This window comes from Leucoraja erinacea, chromosome 12, assembly GCF_028641065.1.
Source record: "Leucoraja erinacea ecotype New England chromosome 12, Leri_hhj_1, whole genome shotgun sequence".
NCBI classification, from domain to species: domain Eukaryota; kingdom Metazoa; phylum Chordata; class Chondrichthyes; order Rajiformes; family Rajidae; genus Leucoraja; species Leucoraja erinaceus.
Window position 1 is genome coordinate 3577216 of NC_073388.1, and position 24435 is coordinate 3601650.

General features: G+C 43.5%; 1 protein-coding gene across 3 annotated transcripts in view; it reads left to right on the forward strand.

Annotated features, from left to right (window-relative positions):
• rps6kal (ribosomal protein S6 kinase a, like) overlaps positions 1-24435 on the forward strand; it is an 89904-nt gene that overhangs the window by 21512 nt on the left and 43957 nt on the right. For all 3 annotated transcript variants that reach the window (XM_055643492.1, XM_055643489.1, XM_055643490.1), the window contains exon 2: positions 11426-11485. In XM_055643492.1, coding sequence (XP_055499467.1) covers positions 11426-11485 — 60 coding nt within the window. The remainder of the gene's footprint in view (positions 1-11425; positions 11486-24435) is intronic.

The window sequence follows — 24435 nt, forward strand, 5'->3', positions numbered from 1 at the left end:
TACACACTTGGATTTTGGAATTGGTTGTTAAATTAAGAATGGATAAAGATTATTTGTGGAAGTGAAAGAACATTGACTTTGTGACCGAAGATAGCCACAAAAAGCTGGAGTAACTCAGCAGGTCGGGCAGCATCTCTGGAGAAAAGGAATAGGTGACATATCGGTACGAGACCCTTCTTCAGACTGACATTCAACTCGTGTGTGTGTGTGTCTGTGTCTGTATGTGAGAGAGTGTGTGTGTGTGCGGTCACGTTTAGCTTGGTAAGTGCTAATAAGATTGGGTTGCAACCTGCTGAAGTTTGAATAACTATATTGTTAGCGTCTCTGTCTGGCTGAACATTTTGTTTTAAAATGCTGTGTTAGGATGGAGAACTAATTGGTGGTTGATTGCAAATCAAGTGCATCTTGTGATCACAGTAATGTTGGATCGTTACATGGCTTTAACATTGCAACGATGCAGGAATTATATAAAAGTTTTGCTTTGTCTAATGCCACATGAAAGGAGCATATGATAGTCAGAAGGAAGAAGACAAATTACATCACATACAATTACATTTTTGAGCAGTGGATCACTCTTACATTAAACAGAGCTTCCATTTTATGCACATCTCGATCCTATAAAGATTATTTGTGTGAATGAGTTGGTAATCCACGTTGGGACGCCCTGCGTTTGCAGGGAATGTGGATAAAATTGGCAATGAATACTGCAGGGATATTTCTAAAATGTATTGTCTAATGTTGTATGGTAATGTGCTGGAAATGGAACACACTCAAATAATGATCCCCTCATCATGTTGCCTGAAATTGGACATTTCATTTCCATTTTAATAGCCTCTGGATTCATCTTAATTCACACTGAAAGCTTTCCTTTGGCCACTAGGTAGTTTAGTTTAGAGATCCAGTGCAGAAAAGGGCCTTTCGGCTCACCAAGTCCGCCGATCAGCGATCCCCGCACACTAACGCTAATATAAACATATTACGATTATACCACACAAATTAACCGACAAACCTGTGCATCTTTGGAGTGTGGGAAGAAACTGGAGATCCCGGGGGATACCCACGCAGGTCACGGGGAGAACGTACAAACTCCACATAGACAGCACCCGTAGTCAGGATCGAACCCAGGTTTCTGGCGCTGTATTGCAGCACCTCTAGTTCTGCGCTTTAATAGTCGAGGAGAGATGATCGGTGAAATGTATTCAGAAGTAAATAATGGCTCTTGTTTTCGTCTTAGACTATAGGTGCAGGTGTAGGCCATTTGGCCCTTCGAGCCAGCACCGCCATTCAATGTGATCATGGCTGATCATCCACAATCAGTACCCCATTCCTGCCTTCTCCCCATATCCCTTGACTCCGCTATCTTTAAGAACTCTTGAAAGTATCCAGACAACCGGCCTCCACCGCCTTCTGAGGCAGAGACTTCCACGGACTCGCAACTCTCTGTGTGAAAAAGGTATTTCCTCATCTCTGTTCTAAATGGCGTGCCCCTTATCCTTAAACTGTTTGGCAGGCAGGTAGGTCAGCATTACATTGTAATTGTTGTATAAATCCATCTGCCGGCTTTTCCCCTTTCTTTAATCAGTCTGGCCCTTTACAACTTCCTCCTTCCTGCCTCCATGTATCAGGAAACTGCGGGCAACTGAGAATCTGCAAAACAATCAAAGGCTATTTAACCGCAGGAATCTGCCAATAAAATTGACCATGTTTTTACATTTCTGTAAAAACTCAATGGTTAGCTTGTGCACTTTCGGACAGGAAACCTGACCTTATCTGATCTACCATATTTGTGTCTGTCTCGTAGGGGACAGATAAATGTTCTCTGAATTTGACTAGAAATCTGTAAATTTGCAGAAACCTATCACCAGCAATGGATAGGTTATACAGGCATTTGGTTGGGCAAGGGCTGATTAGGGACAGTCAGCATGGTTTTGTACATGGGGGGGGGGGGGGGGTCGTGTCTCACAAATCTTGAGTATTTTGAAGATGTGATGAGGGCAGAGCTGTAGATGTTGTGTACATGGATTTGAGTAAGGCATTCGACAAGATTCCGCATGGTAGGCTGCTCTGGAAGGTTAGGCCACATGGGATCCAAGAAGAGATAGCTGAATGGATAGAAAATTGGCTTCACATGGAAGGAAGCAGAGGGTGATGCTGGAAGGTTGCTTCTCGGACTGGAGGCCTGTGACTAGTGGTGTGCCTCAGGATTCGGTGCTGGGCCCGTTACTGTTTGTCATCTACATCAATGATTTGGATGAGAACATACATGGCAAGATTAGCAAGTTTGCTGATGATACAAAAGTGGGTGGTTATGCATAGAGTGAAGATGGTTGTGAACGATTGCAGCAGGATCTGCATCGATTGGCCAGGTGGGCTGTGGAATGGTTAATGGAATTTAATACAGAGAAATGTGAGATAGACAATAGAGCATTCGGCCCTTCGAGCCAGCACCGCCATTCAACGTGATCATGGCTGATCATCCACAATCAGTACCCCGTTCCTGCCTTCTCCCCATATCCCTTGACTCTGCTATCTTTAAGAGCTCTGTCTAGCTCTCTTGAAAGCATCTGGAGAGCCGTCCTCCACCACCTTCTGAGGCATAGAATTCCACAGACTCCAACTCTCTGTTTGAAAATATTTTTCCTCATCTCCGTTCTAAATGACTTACCCCTTATTCTTGCATGTTGTTGCATTTTGGGACGTCTACCAAGGGCAGGACCTACACAGTGAATGGTAGGCCTCTGGGAAGTGTTGTAGTGCAGAGGGATCTATGAGTGCAGGTGCATGGTTCCTTGAAGAAGGTCGAGTCGCAGGCCAAAAAGGCTTTTGGCACATTGTCCTTCATTAGTCAGAGTATTGAGTATGGAAGTTGGAAGGTCATGTTGCAGTTGTATAAGATGTTGGCAGAGCTGCCAAGTAGTACGGATTTTCGGTATTTTGTACGGAAATGCGATCAGAATGTGGATGTACGGATTTGCTTTGTAAAATACGGATTTTTTTTAAAAATCAGCCCGACTTCCTGTTTCATCTTGCTGCTTAAAAAATACAAGGATATAAAATGTCATACTGTAACTCAAAACATTATAGCCGATTAAATCTATTGGTATTTTCAATTTCAAGATCTGGATGATTATTTTTGTAAGCTTTGATCTGCCTGTCCTCCAGATTTAAACAGAGCGCTGTCAGTTTAACGCATGGGAATTGAAACGAACAGCACTATGGGTTCTAAAAATAGTGTTCCCAGCTGGAGCGTCATTACCTTTACACATAACGCTATAGGCTTTACACATAGCGCTATGGCCACAGCGCTATGGGTCACGGACTGTTAGGGGAGGGAGAGAGGGAGAAGGCAGGGAAGGTGGAAAAACAGAAGGAGTTAGGGAGGGAGGGGGAGGAAGTGGGAGGTAGAGCGAGAGAGAGAGACAGAGAGAGAGAGAGAGAGAGAGAAAGAGGGGGTGGGAGGGAGAGGGAGGTAAAGAGGAAGGAGGGAGAGAGCCCGAGGGAAGGGGAGAGAGAGGCTTCCAAAATGGCTTCTACATCATCATCTGATGCTAAAAGCAGGAAGCAGCCGTTCAAACAGAAGTATACAAAGAGATGGCAATGAATGCACTGTCAAGTAAGATGCATAGAAGACATGTCAATTGGTAGCAAAGTTACGCATTCTTGTACTCTTACGTGGGTATGATCGCACATAAAAAGAACACCTTTTTCAGCAAAATGGCACTGCGAAAAATACTGATTTCCTCAGCAAAATACTGATTTTCAGGTACTAGAATACTGAAATGCTCTGACAAAACTTGGCAGCTCTGCGTTGGTGAGACCGCATTTAGAATATTGTGTTCAGTTCTGGGCACCATGTTATAGGAAATATATTGTCAAGTTTGAAAGGGTTCAGAAACGATTTACAAGGATATTGCCAGGACTAGAGGGTTCGATCTGTAGGGAGAGGTTGAGTAGGCTGCGTCTCTTAGGCACATGCGTGAGTAATTAGTCGGGGTAGGCAGTGGCTTTTAAAAATCTTGAAAGCCGTGCATGCACATTGTTGTCCCCCCGGTGAGCTGTCAGTCGGCTTTTTAAAAAAATCTTGGAAACCGCGCATGCACAGATTGTTCTCTCGACTTTTATCAAGTCATTTGTCTTCAATAGGTCCTATCTCATAATAAAGTATTTAAAAACATATAGCTCAAAGAAATTTACTGACCATATTATTTGTACACAAAATCCATTCTTCTCTCTTTGTTTGCAGCAAGAATATCCGTAACTTTTTCATAGAAATTAGCAGGGGAATGTTGCTCCATCTGAGTAAATTTTTCCTTTTCGATAGAAATGAAAGCAAATGGTGAAAGCCTTTCATTGGACATTCTATTCCGGGTGAAGCTTTTAATTCTCTTCAAAGCTGAAAATGATCTCTCAACAGAAACTGTTGTAGCTGGAATTGTTAAAAGTGATTGTAGCGGCTTCAGGGAACGTTTGTTCCAGTTGATTTTGAAATATAAAAACAAGTAAATCTTTAAATGATTTATCCCGAAACACTTGTGCATTATAAATTCCAGCTAGATCCGCTTTCAGTCTTACAGCATCAAACATTTTACCGTAGTTTCTTTGTAAACTTTCTATTGCCTCCTGATCAATTTGTCTAGCAAGTTTTTGAAACTTGTTTCCATCAACTAAGGAAACGAATTGTAAATTTTTGAATCACTGTATCTTGCTTCTTGGTTTTTCAAGGATGGATGGATAGTGATTATCTGAAGAGTTTCTTGCAGCAAACTTACGAGGAAAAGACCAAAATAATTAAAAATGGCAGACCAACGCTGGAACTTAAAGAATTCAACAGCGAAAAGGAATCAAAATAATCAGACCATTTAAAACAGCTTGGTACAACAGGAAAGAGTGGCTATGCAGTTGTATTTCAACAAATAGACTGTTTTGTTTCCTGTGTCTGTTATTTTCTGTATCTAGTTGAACTGTATGGGTAGCAGGTGGATACAATGATTTAAATAATTTGCCTAATGCTTTAAACAAGCACGAGGGATCTGCTGTGCATTATGAATGCCAAATAGCATTGAAGACATTCGGGTCTACACGGATCGACTTGCTTATAGATAAGCAGAAGCAACTTAGCATCGATATTCACAATGAAAAAGTTAAGGAGAACAGAGAGATACTAAAAAAGTTCATGTGCTACTTGCTTTTTGATCAGCCAAGAACTTGCTTTTCGCGGTGATAATGAAAACAAAGAATCGCTAAATTGTGGAAACTATATTGAGTTACTGAAATATACAGCAAAACTTGCTGAACATTTTTTTTCTGGCATTTCTAACAAGATACCAAATGACTTGATTGAAGCAGTAGGCGCAGTCCTAGAAAATAATATTAAAGAAGAGATTGCAAAAGCCCCATTCATTGCCATAGAAGTGGATGAATCCACAGATATTTCAAATACAGCTCAGTGCTCTACAATATTACGGTATTTTACGGACTCTGAAATTAAAGAAGCATTCATATGCTTTGACAAACTTAAGGACAGAACTGCTACTAATGTAACAGAATGCATATTCAATAACTTACACAAATATACTTGTGCTGAGAAACTTGTAGCACAGACATACAATGGAGCAATGGTAATGGCATCGAACTTAAATGGTGTTCAAGCTAAAGTAAGAGAAAAGGCACCATCGGCTTTATTTACCCACTGCTATGCTCATGTTGAATCTTGCTCTGTCTCAGTCGGCTAAATTCATACCTGAATGTACAGGCCTTTTCAAGACCATTGATGCTCTTGCATCATTTTTTAGTAATTCGACAAAACAAACGCAATTTCTTGATGAAATAGTGCAGAAACGCATTCCAAAGGCAGCACCAACCAGATGGACTTCAAACTCAAAGCAAATCCAAGTAACTTGCGCTGCGCATGCGCTGTAGGCTGGCGCACGTGCGCTGTGCAGCACATGCACGCAGTCCATGGTGTAAAGGCAGAATTCCAGCTGCCTTTATAGACCATTGCCACCGATGGCTTGAAGCATGGTTGACGGCACGTAAGCTCCACATACTTCCGCGTGTTAAATGTACTGTGGATGAAAGGCACGGGAGAATTATACCTACCTAAGAGATCGATCTCTTAGGTAAGCATAATTCTACCGTGCCTTTACTCTTTATATTTAATAATGACCATTTTAATCAGGGTAGGCACCGCCTACCTTGCCTACCCTGAAGGCACGTGCCTGGTCTCTATTCCTTGGAGCGTAGAAGGATGAGGGGTGATCTTATAGAGATGTGTAAAATGATAAGAGGAATAAATCTGATAGATGCACAGAATCTCTTGCCTGAATAGGGGAATTGAGGACCCGAGGACATAGGTTCAAGGTGAAGGGGAAAAGATTTAATAGGAATCTGAGGGGTAACTTTTTCACACAAAGGGTGGTGGGTGTATGGAACAAGCTGCCAGAGGATGTAGTTGAGGCTGGGACTATCCTAACATTTAAGAAACAAACAGGGATATGGATAGGACAGGTTTGGAGGGATATGGACCACACGCAGGTGGGTGGGACTAGTATAGCTGGGACATGTTGGCCGGTATGGGCAAGTTGGGCCGAAGGGCCTGTTTCCCCGCTATCACAACTGATTAAGCAGTAGATGCCAGCAGTGGGGGGGGGGGGGGGGGGGGGGGGGGGGGGGGGGGGGGGGGGGGTAGGGTGGCAGATGCCACAGTGGCTTTCAGATAGGCATGTGGATATGCAGGAAACGGAGGGAACTGGATCATGTACAGGCAGAGCAGATTAGTTTACCTTGGCATCATGTTCAGCACCTACATTGTGGGCTGAAGGGCCAGTTCCTGAACTGGAATGTTATATGCATTGTTCCTTGATATCTGCAATCTTATTTTGCTACCAAAACCTCACAATACTAATCTCAGTTTCAAATAAAAACATGTTCAGGAATTTATAGGGCTGTCCAAAACGCTTCTATTTTCAAATCTGCATAATGAAGTCACAAATACCAGCAAATTCATGTGTTCAGACTCCCAGCTTCCCACTGTTTCCTGAAAAAAAAATAACGTGTGGGTGGAATTTGCAAAGGGACTCGGATGTAGTGAGTGGGCAAGGCTGCATCCAATGGATTCAATGTGGAGAAAAATGACATCAGTTATTTTGGATCCAAGAATGAAAAATCAGCCGCGGGTGTGGAGGAACGATCATTGTGCATGTTCTTGTTCACGAATTACAGACTCATCTGAAGTCTTCTTTTGACGTTTATGGGCTTCAGTTCCGTTTCAGCTCAGTTTAGTTTATTGTTCGTGTACCGAGACACAGCTGAAAGCTTTTGTTGCATGCTATCCATTCAGCAGAAAGACAATACATGATTACAATTACAGTGTATGGGAATAACATTTGGTGCATGGTAAAGCCAGCAAGGTAAAGCCAGTCTGATCAAGGATAGTCCAAGGGTCACCAATGGCAAGTTCAATGTTTAATAGCCATCTGCAAGTTGACCTTGATAGTGGCTGTTCCTGTGGTGTGGGCATTCATTGCAATGCCATTGGGAGTTTAGAATTTTGACCAGTGACAGAAAGGTGTTGTTTATTGTCATGTGTACCGAGGTACAATGAAAGGCTTTGTTTTGCATGCTATCCAAAAAGATCACATAATACTATACATGAAATGCAATCAAGTCAAACTGAAGTACCATAGGTAGAGCAAAGGAGATTATAGCATACAGAATGTAGCATTGTGGCATATCAGTTCAGTACACAAAGTCCAATGTCCGCAATGGGGTTCTGGTGAATCGGACAGTACCCTAGCTTATGGAGGGACCATTCAGAAGCCTGATTACAGAGGGGAAGACGCTGTTCATGAGTCTGGTGGTGCACGCTTTCAAGCTTCTCTCTCTTCTACTGGACGGGAGCAAGGGGAAGGAGGAATGAGCTGGTCTCTGACAATTGGCTGCTTTACCGAGGTAACGTGAAGTGTAGATGAAGTGTGAGATGTACAGGGCTACCTTTAGTGCTCTCTGCCATTTCTTGCGGTCTCAGGCAGAACTGTTCCCAAACCAAGTTGTGACGCAACTCGACAGTGCATCTGTGGAAGTTTGGAAGAGTCATTCGAGACGTGTGGAATTTACTCAGTCTCCTCAGGTTGTGATATCGATTCTTGGCTATCGCATCAATATGGTCAGACATCTTTTGCCGTATGTGTCCAAGGCAGGATTTTGTGGCATCTGGAGGTGAGATTACATGACAAGTTTTTATTTACAGCAGGAGCGGTAGATGCCTGGATTCTGCTGCCAGTGGAGGTGGTGAAAGCAGATTCGGGAAGCAACATTTAAGAGGATTTGTGAACTGGTGGAAAACAGAAGGATATTGACCATATGCAGCATGATGAGATTAAGTTATCGTGGCATCATGTTCGGCACAGACGTCATTAGTTGTAAACTCTATTTATAGGTTTGCAGATGCCACCGCAGTGGGACAGATCTCTGACAATGATGAGACAGAGTTTGGAAAGGAAATAGAGAACTTAGTAGCATGGTGTGAAGACAATAATCTCACCCTCAGTGGCAGCAGGATGAGGTTGGTCAGTGACCACAGGAAGTGGGGTGGGGTGGAGTACCAGTCTGTAGCAATGGTGCTGGAGCCTACATGGGCAAGAGCTCACATCTCGAGGCGTAAATATCACCAACAGTTTGCCCTAGACCAACCACATTGATGCTACAGCCAAGAATGCTCACTAACCTCTCTACATCCTCAGAAGGCTAAGGAAATTTGCCGTGTGTCCAATGATACCAGTTTCTGCAGATGCACCATAGAAAGCCCCCTATCCAGATGCATTGGACCTTGGATTGGCAACTGCTCCGCCCAAGATTGCAAGAATTGTATAGAGTTGTATAGAGTTGTGAACGCAGTCCATTGCATCACACAAACCACCTTCCCTCTCCCCGCCCAAACCCACTGACAGCATCTATACTTCAATCGGCAACTGCGGGTTTGGTGGACGGCGGCACCGGGAGCCCGCGGGTCCCTGGAGGGACACCGCTTTTCAGGGCTCTCGCAACGGCGACGTCTCCCGCCCGAGTTGCGGGGTCGAAGAGCTCCTGGAGCGGGGCCTGACATCACCGCCCTGCGCGGCTTGGAATGGCCGCGGGACTCTGCGAGCGCACGCCGGGGGCTCTAACACCAAGACCTTTAAGAGGGAGTTAGATGTGGCCCTTGTGGCCAAGGGGATCAGAGGGTATGGAGAGAAGGCAGGTACGGGATACTGAGTTGGATGATCAGCCATGATCATATTAAATGGCGGTGCAGGCTCGAAGGGCCGAATGGCCTACTCCTGCACCTAATTTCTATGTTTCTATGTTTAAGACCCGGTGTGCGACCTCGCACCACCCGGCGTGGGTTTAATGGCCGCGGGACAATCACCATCGCCAGCCGGGGGCTTTGACTTTGACTCTGACATCGGGGGGGGGGGGGGGGGGGGGGGGGGGGGGGGGGGGGGGGAGAGTGCAGTGGAGAGATGAGTGTTTTTTTGGCCTTCCATCACAGCGATGTGATGGATGTTTATGTAAATTATGTTGTGTCTTGGGTCTATTTGTTTGTAATGTATGGCTGCAGAAACGGCATTTCGTTTGGACCTCAAGGGGTCCAAATGACAATTAAATTGAATCTTGATCTTGAATCTGGAAAGCAGCCAACATAAAAAAAGTCAACCTTCAGCCCCGGTCACTCACCCCTTCCCTCATTGTGCAGAAGACATGTACCACTGTATTCAAGAACATCCGCTTCCCTGCTGTTATCAGACTTGAATGGACGCCTCGTGTGGTAGGATTGAATCTTCCATCTTCCAATCCACCTTGTTGCTGCCCTTGCACTTTTTCCTCTCTGTTGCTGTAACACTATTTCCAGCACTCTGTTTCCTTTCTCTTTTACACTACCTGATGAACACATTATGGTATGATTTTCCTCGAAAACATACTAAACAAACCCCCCCCCCCCCCCCCCCCCCCCCCCCCGTATCTTGCAGGCCTGACAATAGTGAACCAATACTGTTGGTAGGGACTGTTCCTGTGCTGTACATTTCTACGCTCTATGAATTCACAATACTTAAAAGTTCACGTGATTGAGCAGCTGAAGTGTGATACTGATCTTAGATGTTCGTCCAGCTTAACCCTTAATGAAAAGATGAGTGGAGCAATTTGAAATCCAAAGTTGCTCATTGAAAACTTTTGAGGAAATCACAACAATTGAGATATAATTTACAACTTTGCAGGTTCAATGTTTAAAGAATTGAATGAAAGTCAGATCTGAGAAGTTACAACTTTTTGAGAGACATAAGCAGAGCAGGGGATGAGCAGCGGGCTCCAGAAGCAGCTTTTAACATGCAACTTCAGACGAGCACGTGACTGCGTGCTTTAAAGTGTTTTAACCTTGGTGAGGTGCCTTTCAGAAACTTCACCATACGTTTATGTTCTAGGGAAACTCTTCAAAATATAACTGGGTATGAACTAATGTCTACAAGTTTTCAAAGGTGGCATTTTAATAAATTACCTGATGAATGGATGGGTGGCACAGCGGTAGAGTTGCTGCCTTGGAGGGCCAGAGACCCGGGTTCGATCCTGACCACGGGTGCAGTCCGCACTGTGTATGTCCTCACTGTGACCGCGTGGGTTTTCTCTGGGTGCTCCGGTACAGGCCTGTCGGTTAATTTACTTTGGTAAAGTTGTAAATTGTCCCTAGTGTGTAGGATAGTGCTAGTGTACGGGCATTGTTGGTTAAAGCGATCCCTATTCAAGCGATCCCTGAATCTGGAGAACCTTCTTTTACCTCTTCCTGTAGCTGTGTCCATTTTTCCTTTCTAAACAGATATGGTATTCTCTTTTCAAGTTACTGTTGAACCTTTGGGACCCTGCACTTTGAAGCTCTGCGAATGCTGAATTATGAAGTATATTCATGGCCGAGGTAGATTTTGTCTACAAGAGCACTGAGCTGGAATGTGGAGTAATGGTCGATGATCAAACCTGAAAGGTGTCAGAGCAGTAACGAGGGGTGTATGACCTATTCCCAGCGTTAGAACATGGAGCAGTGAAGCACAAGAACGGGTTTGCACAGAACTCCGTCCGGCCTGCAGAGTCTGTTCCAATCATGATGCCAACACCAATGCTTATCTGCCTGCACGTAATCCATATCCTTCCATTCCCTGAATATCTGCATGCCTATCTAATACTAGTCTCTTAAATGCCTCACAGGCCATTCATTCCTGATAGTTTGCAGCAAATATAATTGCCTTTCATCTCTCCTCTGGTTTATTTTTAAGTTAAATTAAACCTTACATGTGTCATATTATTTAGAAATGCGCAGTGTAGAAAATGGCAGAAACTGCAGGTGTAGAACTGTACCCTTTTGAGCACTGCAAATAAGTCCTGTTATTTTCTCCTTTTCCAGGTTAATGGCCATCAGATGGTGGATGAACCCATGGTAGCAGATGAAACCTATTCCCATTGTGTAAGTATGGTGCAGTTACGGTTATCTATTTTGCAGTTTATGCTTAATAATTTATTGTAATTATGCTCTATTGTCCGTAATGTAGCTTCAGAAGTGTATTGGGCAAATGTCTGTGGAATTCTCCGGCTCAGAGGGCGCTGGAGGCCGGTTCTCTGGATGCTTTCAAGAGAGAGCTACATAGGGCTCTTAAAAATAGCAGAGTCAGGGCATATGGGGAGAAGGCAGGAACGGGGTATTGATTGGGGATGATCAGCCATGATCACATTGAATGGCGGTGCTGACTCGAAGGGCCAAATGGCCCACTCCTGCACCTATTGTGTATTGTCTTTAAGACAATGTAGTGCAAATGGCTGCAGTATTGAAACTTCACTTTCTTAATTCCTTTTGAAATTAATTTGTCTTTTCTACGCGCCCCAGCCCACCAACCCGAAAGAACGGTTTAGTTGTGCAAGATGTTGGTGAGGCCACATTTGGATTAGGGTCTCGACCCGTCAGAAATGTCACCTATTCCTTCGCTCCATAGATGCTGCCACATCCGCTGAGTTTCTCCAGCATTTTCGTCAACCTTTGAAGCATTGTGTTCAGTTTTGATCACCCTGTTCTAGGAAGGATGTTGTTAAGCTGGAGAGGGAGCAGAGAAGATTTACGAGGCTATTGCCAGGACTGGGGGGGCCTGACCTTGAGGGAGTGATTGAGCGCACGAGAGTGAAGGGTGATCTTATCGTGGTGTATAAGATCACGAGGGGAATAGATTGGGGAGATGCATGGAATTTTTTTACTATGAGTGGGGGAAACAAGAGCCGGGTGACATAGGTTAAGGTGACGGGAAATATTCAATAAGAACCTGAGGGGCAACGTTTCCACGCAGAGGGTGGTGGGTATATCAAATGAGCTGCCACAGGAGGTAGTTGAGACAGGTACTATAATAGCATTCAAAGACATTTGGACAGGTACATGGATAGGAAAGGTTTTAGTAACATAGAAATTAGGTGCAGGAGTAGGCCATTCGGCCCTTCGAGCCTGCACCGCCATTCAATATGATCACGGCTGATCATCCAACTCAGTATCCCGTACCTGCCTTTTCTCCATACCCTCTGATCCCCTTAGCCACAAGGGCCACATCTAACTCCCTCTTAAATATAGCCAATGAACTGCCTCAACTACCCTCTGTGGCAGAGAGTTCCAGAGATTCACCACTCTCTGTGTAAAAAAGTTCTTCTCATCTCGGTTTTAAAAGATTTCCCCCTTATCCTTAAGCTGTGACCCCTTGTCATGGACTTCCCCAACATCGGGAGCAATCTTCCTGCATCTAGGTTTGTTTTGAGGGAGATGAGCCAAATGCGGGCAATGGGACTAATGTAGTGGGGGCATGTTGGTTGGCATGGGCAAGTTGGGCTGAAGGGCCTGTTTCCATGCTATATGACAATAACAATAACAATTATATCTATTCATCTTTATAGAAAATAGGTGCAGGAGTAGGCCATTCGGCCCTTCGAGCCTGCACCGCCATTCAATATGATCATGGCTGATCGTCCAACTCAGTATCCTGTACCTGCCTTCTCTCCGTACCCGCTGATCCCTTTAGCCACAAGGGCCACATATAACTCCCTCTTAAATATAGCCAATGAACTGTGGCCTCAACTACCTTATGTGGCAGAGAATTCCAGAGATTCGCCACTCTCTGTGTGAAAAAAGTTCTTCCTCATCTCGGTCCTAAAAGATTTCCCCTTTATCCTTAAACTGTGGCCCCTTGTTCTGGACCTCCCCAACATCGGGAACAATCTTCCTGCATCTAGCCTGTACAACCCCTTAAGAATTTTGTAAGTTTCTATAAGATCCCCCCTCAATCTTCTAAATTCTAGCGAGTACAAGCTACCTTGAATATGTCAAGTTTCTGAGCAACATTTTCTGTTAACGTGTCCTGTTCTGAAGCAGAGTTGAAGTTCTGAGCGGCGACAGTGTAATTGCCTGGTGGAACGGATTTGAAGGACTTATTCCTATTATTGTGCCCTTGAATGTGCAGGATAATTTTTTGCAGCAATACATAGAAGTACCTACTAGAGAAGGGGCGGTGCTGGACCTCCTGTTAGGAAATGAGACGGGTCAGGTGGCAGAGGCATGCGTTGGGGAACAGTTCGGGACCAGTGATCACAATACCATTAGTTTCAATATAATTATGGAGAAGGTCAGAATTGGACCTAGGGTTGAGATTTTTGATTGGAAAAAGGCTAACTTTGAGGAGATGCGAAAGGATTTAAAAGGAGTAAATTGGGACAGTTTGTTTTATGGGGAAGATGTGGAAGAGAAATGGAGGACATTTAAATGTGAAATTTTAAGAGTACAGAATCTTTATGTCCCTGTTCGGTTGAAAGGAAATAGTAAAAATTGGAAAGAGCCATGGTTTTCGAGGGAAATTGGACACTTGGTTCAGAAAAAGAGAGATATCTACAATAATTATAGGCAGCATGGAGTAAGGATATTGAATTATGTGCTTAAGGGAAACAAGTAGATTAGCTATGGAAACTATGAGATTCAAAGAAGAGGAAGTACTGACACTTTTGAGAAATAAAAAAGTGGATAAGTCTCCAGGTCCGAACAGCATATTCCTTAGGACATTGGGGGAAGTTAGTGTAGAAATAGCAGGGGCTATGACAGAAATGTTTCAAATGTCATTAGAAACGGGAATAGTGCCGGAGGATTGGTGTACTGCGCATGTTGTTCCATTGTTTAAAAAGGGGTCTAAGAGTAAACCTAGCAATTATAGACCTGTTAGTTTGACGTCAGTGGTGGGCAAATTAGTGGAAAGGATACTTAGAGATAATATATATAAGCATCTGAATAAACAGGATCTGATTAGGAACAGTCAACATGGATTTGTGCCTGGAAGGTCATGTTTGACTAATCTTCTTGAATTTTTGAAGAGGTTACTCGGGAAATTGATGAGGGTAAAGCAGTGGATGTTGTATATATGGACTTCAGTAAGGCCTTTGACAAGGTTCCTCATGGAAGGTTGGTTAAGAAGGTTCAATGATTGGGTATTAATGGTGGAGTAGCAAGATGGATTCAACAGTGGCTGAATGGGAGATGCCAGAGAGTAATGGTGGATGGTTGTTTGTCAGGTTTGTAAGTTTCTATAAGATCCCCCCTCAATCTTGTGACTAGTGGGGTGCCACAGGGATCTGTGTTGGGTCCACTGTTGTTTGTCATGTACATCAATGATCTGGATGATGGTGTGGTAAATTGGATTAGTAAGTATGCAGATGATACTAAGATAGGTGGGGTTGTGGATAATGAAGTAGATTTTCAAAGTCTACAGAGAGATTTATGCCAGTTGGAAGAGTGGGCTGAAAGATGGCAGATGGAGTTTAATGCTGATAAGTGTGAGGTGCTACATCTTGGCAGGACAAATCAAAATAGGACGTACATGGTAAATGGTAGGGAATTGAAGAATGCAGGTGAACAGAGGGATCTGGGAAATAACTGTGCACAGTTCCCTGAAAGTGGAATCTCATGTAGATAGGGTGGTAAAGAAAGCTTTTGGTGTGCTGGCCTTTATAAATCAGAGCATTGAGTATAGAAGTTGGGATGTAATGTTAAAATTGTACAAGGCATTGGTGAGGCCAATTCTGGAGTATGGTGTACAATTTTGGTCGCCTAATTATAGGAAGGATGTTAACAAAATAGAGAGAGTACAGAGGCGATTTACTAGAATGTTGCCTGGGTTTCAGCAACTAAGTTACAGAGAAAGGTTGAACAAGTTAGGGCTTTATTCTTTGGAGCGCAGAAGGTTAAGGGGGGACTTGATAGAGGTCTTTAAAATGATGAGAGGGATAGACAGAGTTGACGTGGATAAGCTTTTCCCACTGAGAGTAGGGAAGATTCAAACAAGGGGACATGACTTGAGAATTAAGGGACAGAAGTTTAATAATAATAATAATAATAATAATTTTATTTATAGAGCACTTTAAAAACAAACATAGCTGCAACAAAGTGCTGTACATCACTAATCATTGACAAAAAAGTTAATACACACCAAAAATAACAATCAAAAAGAAATAGTAGGAAAAGACATGTAAAATAAAGAAACATCAAAAACACCACAAACAGAAGCAAAGCCTCAGGCATGGTCAAAAGCCAGGGAGTACAAATGCGTTTTAACACTGGATTTGAAGATGGACAGTGAGGGGGCCTGTCTGATGTGCAGCGGCAGGGTGTTCCAGAGTGCCGGAGCAGCAACAGAGAAGGCTCTATCCCCTCTGAGCCTCCGACTAGACCTCGGTACCTCCAGGAGCAGCTGACCAGCTGACCTGAGGGACCGGGCAGGAGTGTATGGGTGGAGCAGCTCAGAGAGGTAAGGCGGGGCGAGCCCATTCAGAGATTTAAAAACAAATAACAGTAACTTAAAATGAACCCGAAAGTGCACCGGGAGCCAGTGTAGGGAGGCCAGAATTGGCGATATGTGCTCCCTCTTTCGAGTCCCTGTTAAAAGGCGAGCAGCAGCATTCTGAACCAACTGGAGACGAGCCAGTGAAGAACGAGCAACACCAAAATAGAGCGCGTTACAGTAATCCAGCCTAGATGTAATAAAGGCATGGATTACTGTCTCAAAATGCTGCCGCTCGAGAATGGGCTTCACCTTCGCCAGCTTCCTTAGGTGAAAGAAGCTGGACTTAACCACCGTTTAGGGGTAACATGAGGGGGAACTTCTTTACTCAGAGTGTGGTGGCTGTGTGGAATGAGCTTCCAGTGAAGGTGGTGGAGGCAGGTTAGTTTTTATCATTTAAAAATAAATTGGATAGTTATATGGACGGGAAAGGAATGGAGGGTTATGGTCTGAGCGCAGGTATATGGGACTAGGGGAGAATACGTGTTCGGCACGGACTAGAAGGGTCGAGATGGCCTGTTTCCGTGCTGTAATTGTTATATGGTTATATGGAATATTTAAACGCATTTAGTTTGATCGTATTTCCTCTTTCGGATATTTCTGTACATTTGTACAAATTGAAGATGCATTGTTGTCATAATTAACTAACTTAACCATCTTGTTGTTGCCATCAGCGCTTGGAAACTTTGCAAACCCACATAACTTTTACTTGGTTTCTTGCCACCATTATCTGACCAGTCTGCTGTACTAGGCAGGTCGACTAGATGTTTTTTAGATATAATCCATTTAAAATATCGGTTCACAACTATTTTGCTATCGTTTCCATGATGATGTAAATATGATCAATTGTTTTTCCTGCATTAATATCATAACTGAACTATGGTGGTGCAGTGTAGGAAGGAACAGCAGCTGCTGGTTTATACCAAAGGTAGACAGAGTGCTGGCGTAACTCAGCGGATCAGGCAGCATCTCTTGAGAAAAAAGATGGGTGACGTTTGACAAACTCTTCTTCAGACCAATGGTGCAGTGGTTGAGTTAATTCAAAAGCTTGATTGAACAATCTAAAGACACAGTTCAAATCACCTTGGTCCTTGTGGATTTTAAGAGAATTAATTTAACTAAACTTTGAACCTTGTTAGTAATAGACTGTCATAAAAGGCAATCCATTTCTGGAAGGCCATTGAAACATATTAGTGATTAAGTAATCCTCCGTCATTTTCGCCTCCTCCAACGGGATCCATTGGGATCACAATATATTTTACATAATATGTGAAAGAATATGTGATTCTGTTTGTAGTTTGTTTGGTTGTTTGTTTGTTTTTTTGCACAAAGTCCGCGAGCATCGCCACTTTTCATTTCACTGCACATCTCGTATTTGTATGTGACGAATAAACTTGACTTGACTTGACCACCGAACACACACCTTCCCATCTCCTCCCCTTTCGGCTTTCCGCAGAGACCGTAATTCACTGGTCAATTCGTCCCTTCCCGCCCAAACCAACCCCTCTCCTGGCACTTTCCCTTGCAACCGCAGGAAATGCTACGCTTGTCGCTTTACCTCCCCCCTTGACTCCATCCAAGGACCCAAGCAGTTGTTCCAGGTGCGGCAGAGGTTTACCTGCACCTCCTCCAACCTCATCTATTGCATCCGCTGCTCTAGGTGTCAGCTGCTCTACATCGGTGAGACCAAGTGTAGGCTTGGCGATCGCTTCGCCCAACACCTCCACTCGGTTCGCAATAACCAACCTGATCTCCCGGTGGCCCAGCACTTCAACTCCCCCTCCCATTCCGAATCCGACCTTTCTGTCCTGGGCCTCCTCCATGGCCAGAGTGAGTCCCACCGCAAATTAGAGGAGCAGCACCTCATATTTCGCTTGGGTAGTTTACACCCCAGCGGTATGAACATTGACTTCTAATTTCAGACAGTCCTTGTTTTCTCCCTCTTACCCCTTCCCAGCTCTCCCACACCCCTCCGTCTCCGCTTCCTTTCTTCTTCTCGCCCCCCTATCCCTACGTCAGTCTGAAGTAGGGTCTCGACCCGAAACGTCAACTATTCCTTCGCTCCATAGATGTTGCCTCACCCGCTGAGTTTCTCCAGCATTTTTGTCTTCCTTCAAATCACCTTGGTCCTTGTGGATTTTAAGTAAATTAATTGAACTAAACTTTTCCAGAAATTGTGGGGAAAAACGTCTTGGTGATTGAACCTTGTTAGTAACAGACTGTCATAAAAAGCAATCCATTTCTGTTTGCCGATTGAAACATATTAGTGATTCAGTAACGTGCCTCGTGGGAGGAAACCCACCATCCTTCCTAGGTTGGGCCTATTTGTGACATTTATGTGATCTATTTATATGAACAGGAAAGTGGTTGACACTTCCTTCTTAAATGACCCAGGAAGTCATTAATTTTAATTTATAGCCAGTATAAGCAAACAATGAGCATGATATCAGGTGGATCGGTCGGAATCGACCTAGTCTTTGAATTCAGACATAGTAGAGCTGCACTTGGTATGTTTGATATTGCCAAGATAGATCTCAAGCATCTATGCTTGGGTGTCTCAGTTACAGGAAGTATCACACAGATTATTTTAGTTTGGAGATACAGTGTGGAAACAGGCACTTCGGCCCACTGAGTCGGCGCTGAGTCAGCAATTACCCTGAGCACTAACACAACCCTATCCCACGCATTAGGGATCATTTACATTTTTTATCAAAGCGACTTGACCTACAAACCTGTACGTCTTTGAAGTGTGGGGGGGAAACCGGAGCACCCGGGGGAAACCCACGTGGTCACGGAGAGAATGTACAAACTCCGTACCGACAGCACCCGTGGTCAGGGATCGGGTCTGAGTCTCTGGCGCTGTAAGGCAGCAACTCTACCGCTGCGTCACTGTGCAGCCTTGAATTTAGATTAGAAAGCCACATAAAAATAGAAACATGCGTCGGGTCACTCGGCCCCTTGTGCCGGCTCCACCGTTTCTCAAGGTCAAGGCTGATCTTTTTATTTCACACCCACATTCCCCATTTCCGTGATGTCCTCAATATCTATGCCATCATCTTGACTGCATTAACTAAACCTCCACATCGCTCGAGTAAAGACAAAGAACATAAGAAGTTTTTTCTCGGGTACATTGAGTAAAACAGCAGCCCTACTGTCGAAACATCAACCTGGAATGTCACCTATCCATGTTCACCAGAGATGCTACCTGACCTGCTGAGTCACTCCGACACTCTGTGTTTTGGGTAAAATAGGACGTTTCATTCTATGTATGGTTTTACCGCGATTGATGAGGGAATGTTTGTCAGTCAGTGGCAGTGAACAATATGTTTGCTAGCATTGACAACCCGTGGCTTCCTTCACACCAGAAAGCCCTTCTAATATACAAAAATTGAATAATTACGCAGAAGTGCCATTTTCTGTTCTAAGTAGACTTCACTGCGGTTTCTATTTGCACACTGAAATTGCTACTGAATAGTAATTTATTAACATTAGTTGAGGAGAAAAGAGCTTTCATGGCTTCTTCAACCAGTACCCAAAGCTGATTGCCACAATTGTCTGTGTGATAATTGTAGCAACTTGTTCTTTGTGAAATGGAGGCATTTAAAATCAAGGCATAAAATCAAGGTTAAGGCTAATGAATGTAAGTTTGTTATAATTTATGCCCAAGGTAATGGCTGTGCATTAGAATGTGACATTGTGTGGGTGTCACACAGAACCATTTTTTTTTTAAATCTACAGAACACATTATTATTGACACTTTTCCAATGGCCTCTCTGCTGCAGTCAGTCAAAAAATATGCTTAGGGACAAAAGAAAATCAAGAGAAAACCCTCTAATTATCATTGCTGTTTGTGGCACATTGGTGCATTTGAATTAGTTGTCTCCCTAGATAATAGCATTAACAATAGTTCAGAAAATACATTGATGAATAAAGAGCTTTTTGATATGCAAAGGTCATGCAAAGCACCGGATCAATGCAGGTCCTTGTTCGTTTGCACAAATATCTTCGTCGAATGCTAATATTGATAATAATATTCAAGTGGCCAAGTTCCAATTTTGTGACAATATTGTTGCCTGCTTTTGTCTGGAAGATGAATAGTTTTGGCATTTTACATTAACATCAAAGCTGACACACTGTGCGTACATTTGTGAGGTGGACAGTTTCAGTTTCTCACCTTTAGTGGCGGATGGACTTTGATCATATTTTACTTGGATGGTATCGGACGTTAGCTGCGTAATCGGATGGTATTGGGTGGTCAGTTTCAATTATGCACAAAGAAGACCAAGAAATGAGGCATTTTAGTTCCCAGCATCTCTTCTGTTTTGCACAAGTTATTTCCTCAAGGGGGAAAAAACATGCAAAATGTTGACTGGTACAGGATTCCCACAAAGTCAATTTGCAAGTCAAACCGGTGGTAATTAAGGCAAATGCAATGCTAGCATTTATTTCTTTATTTTTTATTTTTTATTAGCAGTACAGTAAATTACATTAATACATCGCATATATCTTATTACATTATGTTGTACCACTTCATTTTTTGTGCTTTAAAAAAGATAGAAATAAAAGAAGTAAGGGAAGTAAGCAAGAATCGTGAAGGTGCAGGAAAGTGTTGGGAGAAGAGAACCCCTTAGGGAAGGAATTAGGGAAGGAAGTAAAGAAAGGAAATAAGACCCTAGAAAGAAAAGAAAAAATAGAAGAAAGGAAAATCAATCGCTCTATTGTAACACAAAACTCCGCAAAAAAAGATATACCAACCGTGTTTTTATTAAAAAATTATTTTATACCCCCCGTTACCAGGTCCTGGTAGCCTTTATGTTTTAACTTATTATTGCACCTTATGCTTGTAATAGTTCCATAAATGCAGACCACGTCTTTTGGAAGTGATCTGCTTTGCCTGCTAGGAGGAGTCTCCCACAAAGCATTATTTCGAGAGGGTTAGAATACAAAATCGGGAATATAATGCTGAGGCTTTATACGGTACTGGTCATTTGGAATACTGTGAGCAGTTTTGGTCCCCATATCTGAGGAAGGATGTGCCGGCTCTGGAGAGGGTCCAGAGGAGGTTTATGTGAATGATCCTAGGAATGAGTGGGTTAACATGTGATGTGCGTTTGACAGCACTGGGCCTGTACTCGCTGGAGTTTAGAAGCAACAGAGGTCAGGAGGTGATAAGTGGAGACCACAAAGGGCTGCAGATTGTGGAATCTGATAAGACGGGAAGAGTGGAACCATATAGGGAGGGCTGGTGGAAATAGAGGGGGATAGGATATCTAATGGGAGGAGTGTGTGGGGGGGAAGGGGAAAAAGGGTGTGTATGAGAGGACATGGCCACAAAGTAACAACAAATACACATCCCTTCTACGTCCACCCCCTGCCAGGTCCCCCTTAGTTAGTTAAAGCAGGTTACTGAAAATTGGAGAATTCAATATTCATGCCAAATGGTTATAAACCAGCCGGATAGAATACGAGGTGTTGCTACTCTGGTTTGTGTGTGGCCTCACCCTGGCAGTGGATGAGCCAAGGACTAATAGATCAGCGTGGGAATGGGATGGCGTATTAAAATGGTTTGCAAGCTGAAGATGGCCAAGACGGACAGAGCGCAGGCGTTGGGCAAAGTGGTTGCATCATCTGTGCCTGGCCTCTCCTATTCTAGAGGAGGCCAGTTCAGGAGCACCAAATATAGCAGAGGTTGGAGGAGTGGCACGTGAATCTCTGCCAAACTCAGAACGGCTGCTGATGTACTACATTGCTGGGAACAATATTCTGCATCTTCCCCAATGCTCTGCCTATTGTCATGGGTTTGGCTTGATGTATAGCATTATCGGATCTGTTTTGGATAGCATGCAAAGCAAAGCTTTTCGCTGTACCTTGGTACACGTGACAACAATCAACCTAATTAGGTCCCTAGATGTCGGTGGTGTTGGAATGGTTGCATCATATAGGACTTGGGTCACAAAATCCTATTTTTAGACACATTTTTGATGCTCTGCCCACAGCCCAATAGGCTTATATTAAGTGAGGTGGCTGAAAGCTTGAACGGAACACAAGCACCAACATAGATCAATTGCGCTGAATGTTTTTTATTTATTTGAGATTCTATCTTGGTAGCGTTAGTCACCCCTTGGGGTCATTGAGAAAAAAGAAATTTCAAATTCTGGTTGCTTCCATTATATCCATGAGAAAAATATCGTGAAAGTATTGTTTCCTTGTGACAGAAATAGTCTGTTATTAACTGCATGTATGATTCAATCTTGCAGTGGGCTGTAATGTGGGCATTTGTGCTTTTATTTCCAGCCTTGAGTCATGAATCCATTTCTGGACGTCTCTATTTGTTCCATCTGATTTATTTAGTAGTCGGCATAGTGCATAGTGTATACCATTATATAACCACAGGTAGACACAAAATGCTGCAGTAACTCAGCGGGTGAGGCAGCATCTATGGAGAAAAGGAATTGGCGATATTTCCGGTCGAGACCACATTTTCTTTGTAGATCTGGCATGCACATTTGTTTCTGTTAGGTTCTGCATTCACATTCTGAGTAACTGATACTTTGCTTGGAAAAGCACCGGGGCCCACCGTAGAGTTTATTCTAACAAAAGGCAAAAGTACAAATAACCAAAAGTGCTGGAGTAACTCATCACCCATCCATGTCCTCCAGAGATTCTGCCTGACCCGCTGAGTTACTCCAGCACTTTGTGTTTTTGTTTGTAAACCAGCATCTGGAATTCCTTGTGTCTACAAATAACGGTACATCAGTTAAGTCACCAAACTGTTTTAAATTGGTTAATATATAATCAGACCGTCACCTCGTACAATAGCACTGCCCTACACACTAGGGACAATTTACAGTTTTAATTAACCGACAAACCTGTATGTCTTTGGAGTGTGGGAGGAAACCGGAGCACCCGGATTAAACCCACATGGTCACGGGGAGAACATACAAACACCGTACTGACAGCACCCATGGTCAGGATGGAACCCGGGTCTCTGGCGCTGTGAGGCAGCAGCTCTACCACTGTGGTGCTCTTCAGTCTGCTCCAGGAAATTTATTTGAAATGAGTTGATTGTAGCAAAAAAAGATTTATAGTTAAACAGTGGCCTCTGTATTCCTTTCACAACATCTCAAAGAATTGAAGGATAAATGTTGGGCAGGATACAGAGGATTGATAAGTCCTATTTCTCTTCATGAAATCTGCCACTTAAACGAACAGATTGGCCCTCATCCAAATAAATGCATCTCTAATATTGTAGAAGTCTTGCTGTGGATGTCAACTAAATCTGGGTTAGTTAATGTTAGGGTATTGATCCAAATGATAAGAAAAATATGTTCCCACATGTCATTAATCGTTAGAGTGTCATTGGTCTTGCTGTCTTTCACAATGTCAAGTTGATTAATTTTAGTGGGGTACATTAGCATTGTTTTGGTTAAAATTGAATGGCGTTGCCAAAAGTGAGCCATAGGAACACAAGAACAAATTGTGCATGACACTCTATTTCTTACTGCCAGTCCCCGGCTATTCACACAGTTACATCTGATTGTCTATGCACAATGTACTCTTCTTCACAGAGGGACCTCGGTGTCAAAGATAACAGTCTTTACATTCTGAGCAAAAAACAAAACTGCTGGAGGAACTCGAGCAGCAGCATCTGTGGAGGGAATGGGTAGACGACAACACTTCAAGTTGGATCTTTTCTTCATCGGTCTGAAGAAGTCCCAAAGAAAAAAGTAGTCTTCTCCCTCCACAGATGCTGCCTGACCCGGTGAGGTCCTCCAGCAGATTGTTTTTTTTTTGTTCAAGGTTCCAGCAATCGATTAACATGTGAAGCCTGAAATCATGGGTCGATTACTTCCCTGGTGGCCCTGCGTTTTAATGTCCAGTCCAACTCTCTATATTCACACGGTCTTTTTCTATCGGTGTCATTAATACCAATGTGTACAATGACATCTGGCTGTTCACCCTCCCATTTGGAGAATTTCCTTCATTCACTGACAGACATCTTGGGAAGCAACGCACTATCCTCGTGTCTCATTTGCAGCCATTCTAGCTCGCGTCTTCCCCTCTAACTATTGAGTCTCTTATCTCAGTAGCTCTTTTCCCTGCTCTGTATCAGATCCAGTTGTAGTGCCACGTACATGGCTGCTGTTGTTCTCATCCCCCCCATTAACTGTATCCAAAACGGTATACGTGTTATGGAGGGGAACAACTACCGTATGGTCTTGAACAATTAGTTTCATAATTAGTGACTGTGGGGACATTGGAATTAGGTGCTGATGGAGACCGATCAAGAGCAGCAATTTTTTATTTCATTCTTATGAACTTGCTGAAATGTTCCTGCCTTTAAGTATTCATCGTCAGCGGTCACTCGAAACGAGTATGACTGTCCTCTCATGGAGGACGCCTGTGCATGACTTTGTTTAACGTGGGGAGACTGGTGCACAGACAGCCACTCCACGGTCCTTGACAGATCTGGGTCAGGATCCAGTGGCTTGGAGTCCAAGACGATCGGAGACCCTTCTCTGCTGCAGCCTTCATCCGTCTTCCCAGCCGTCGTGACGCTCCACTA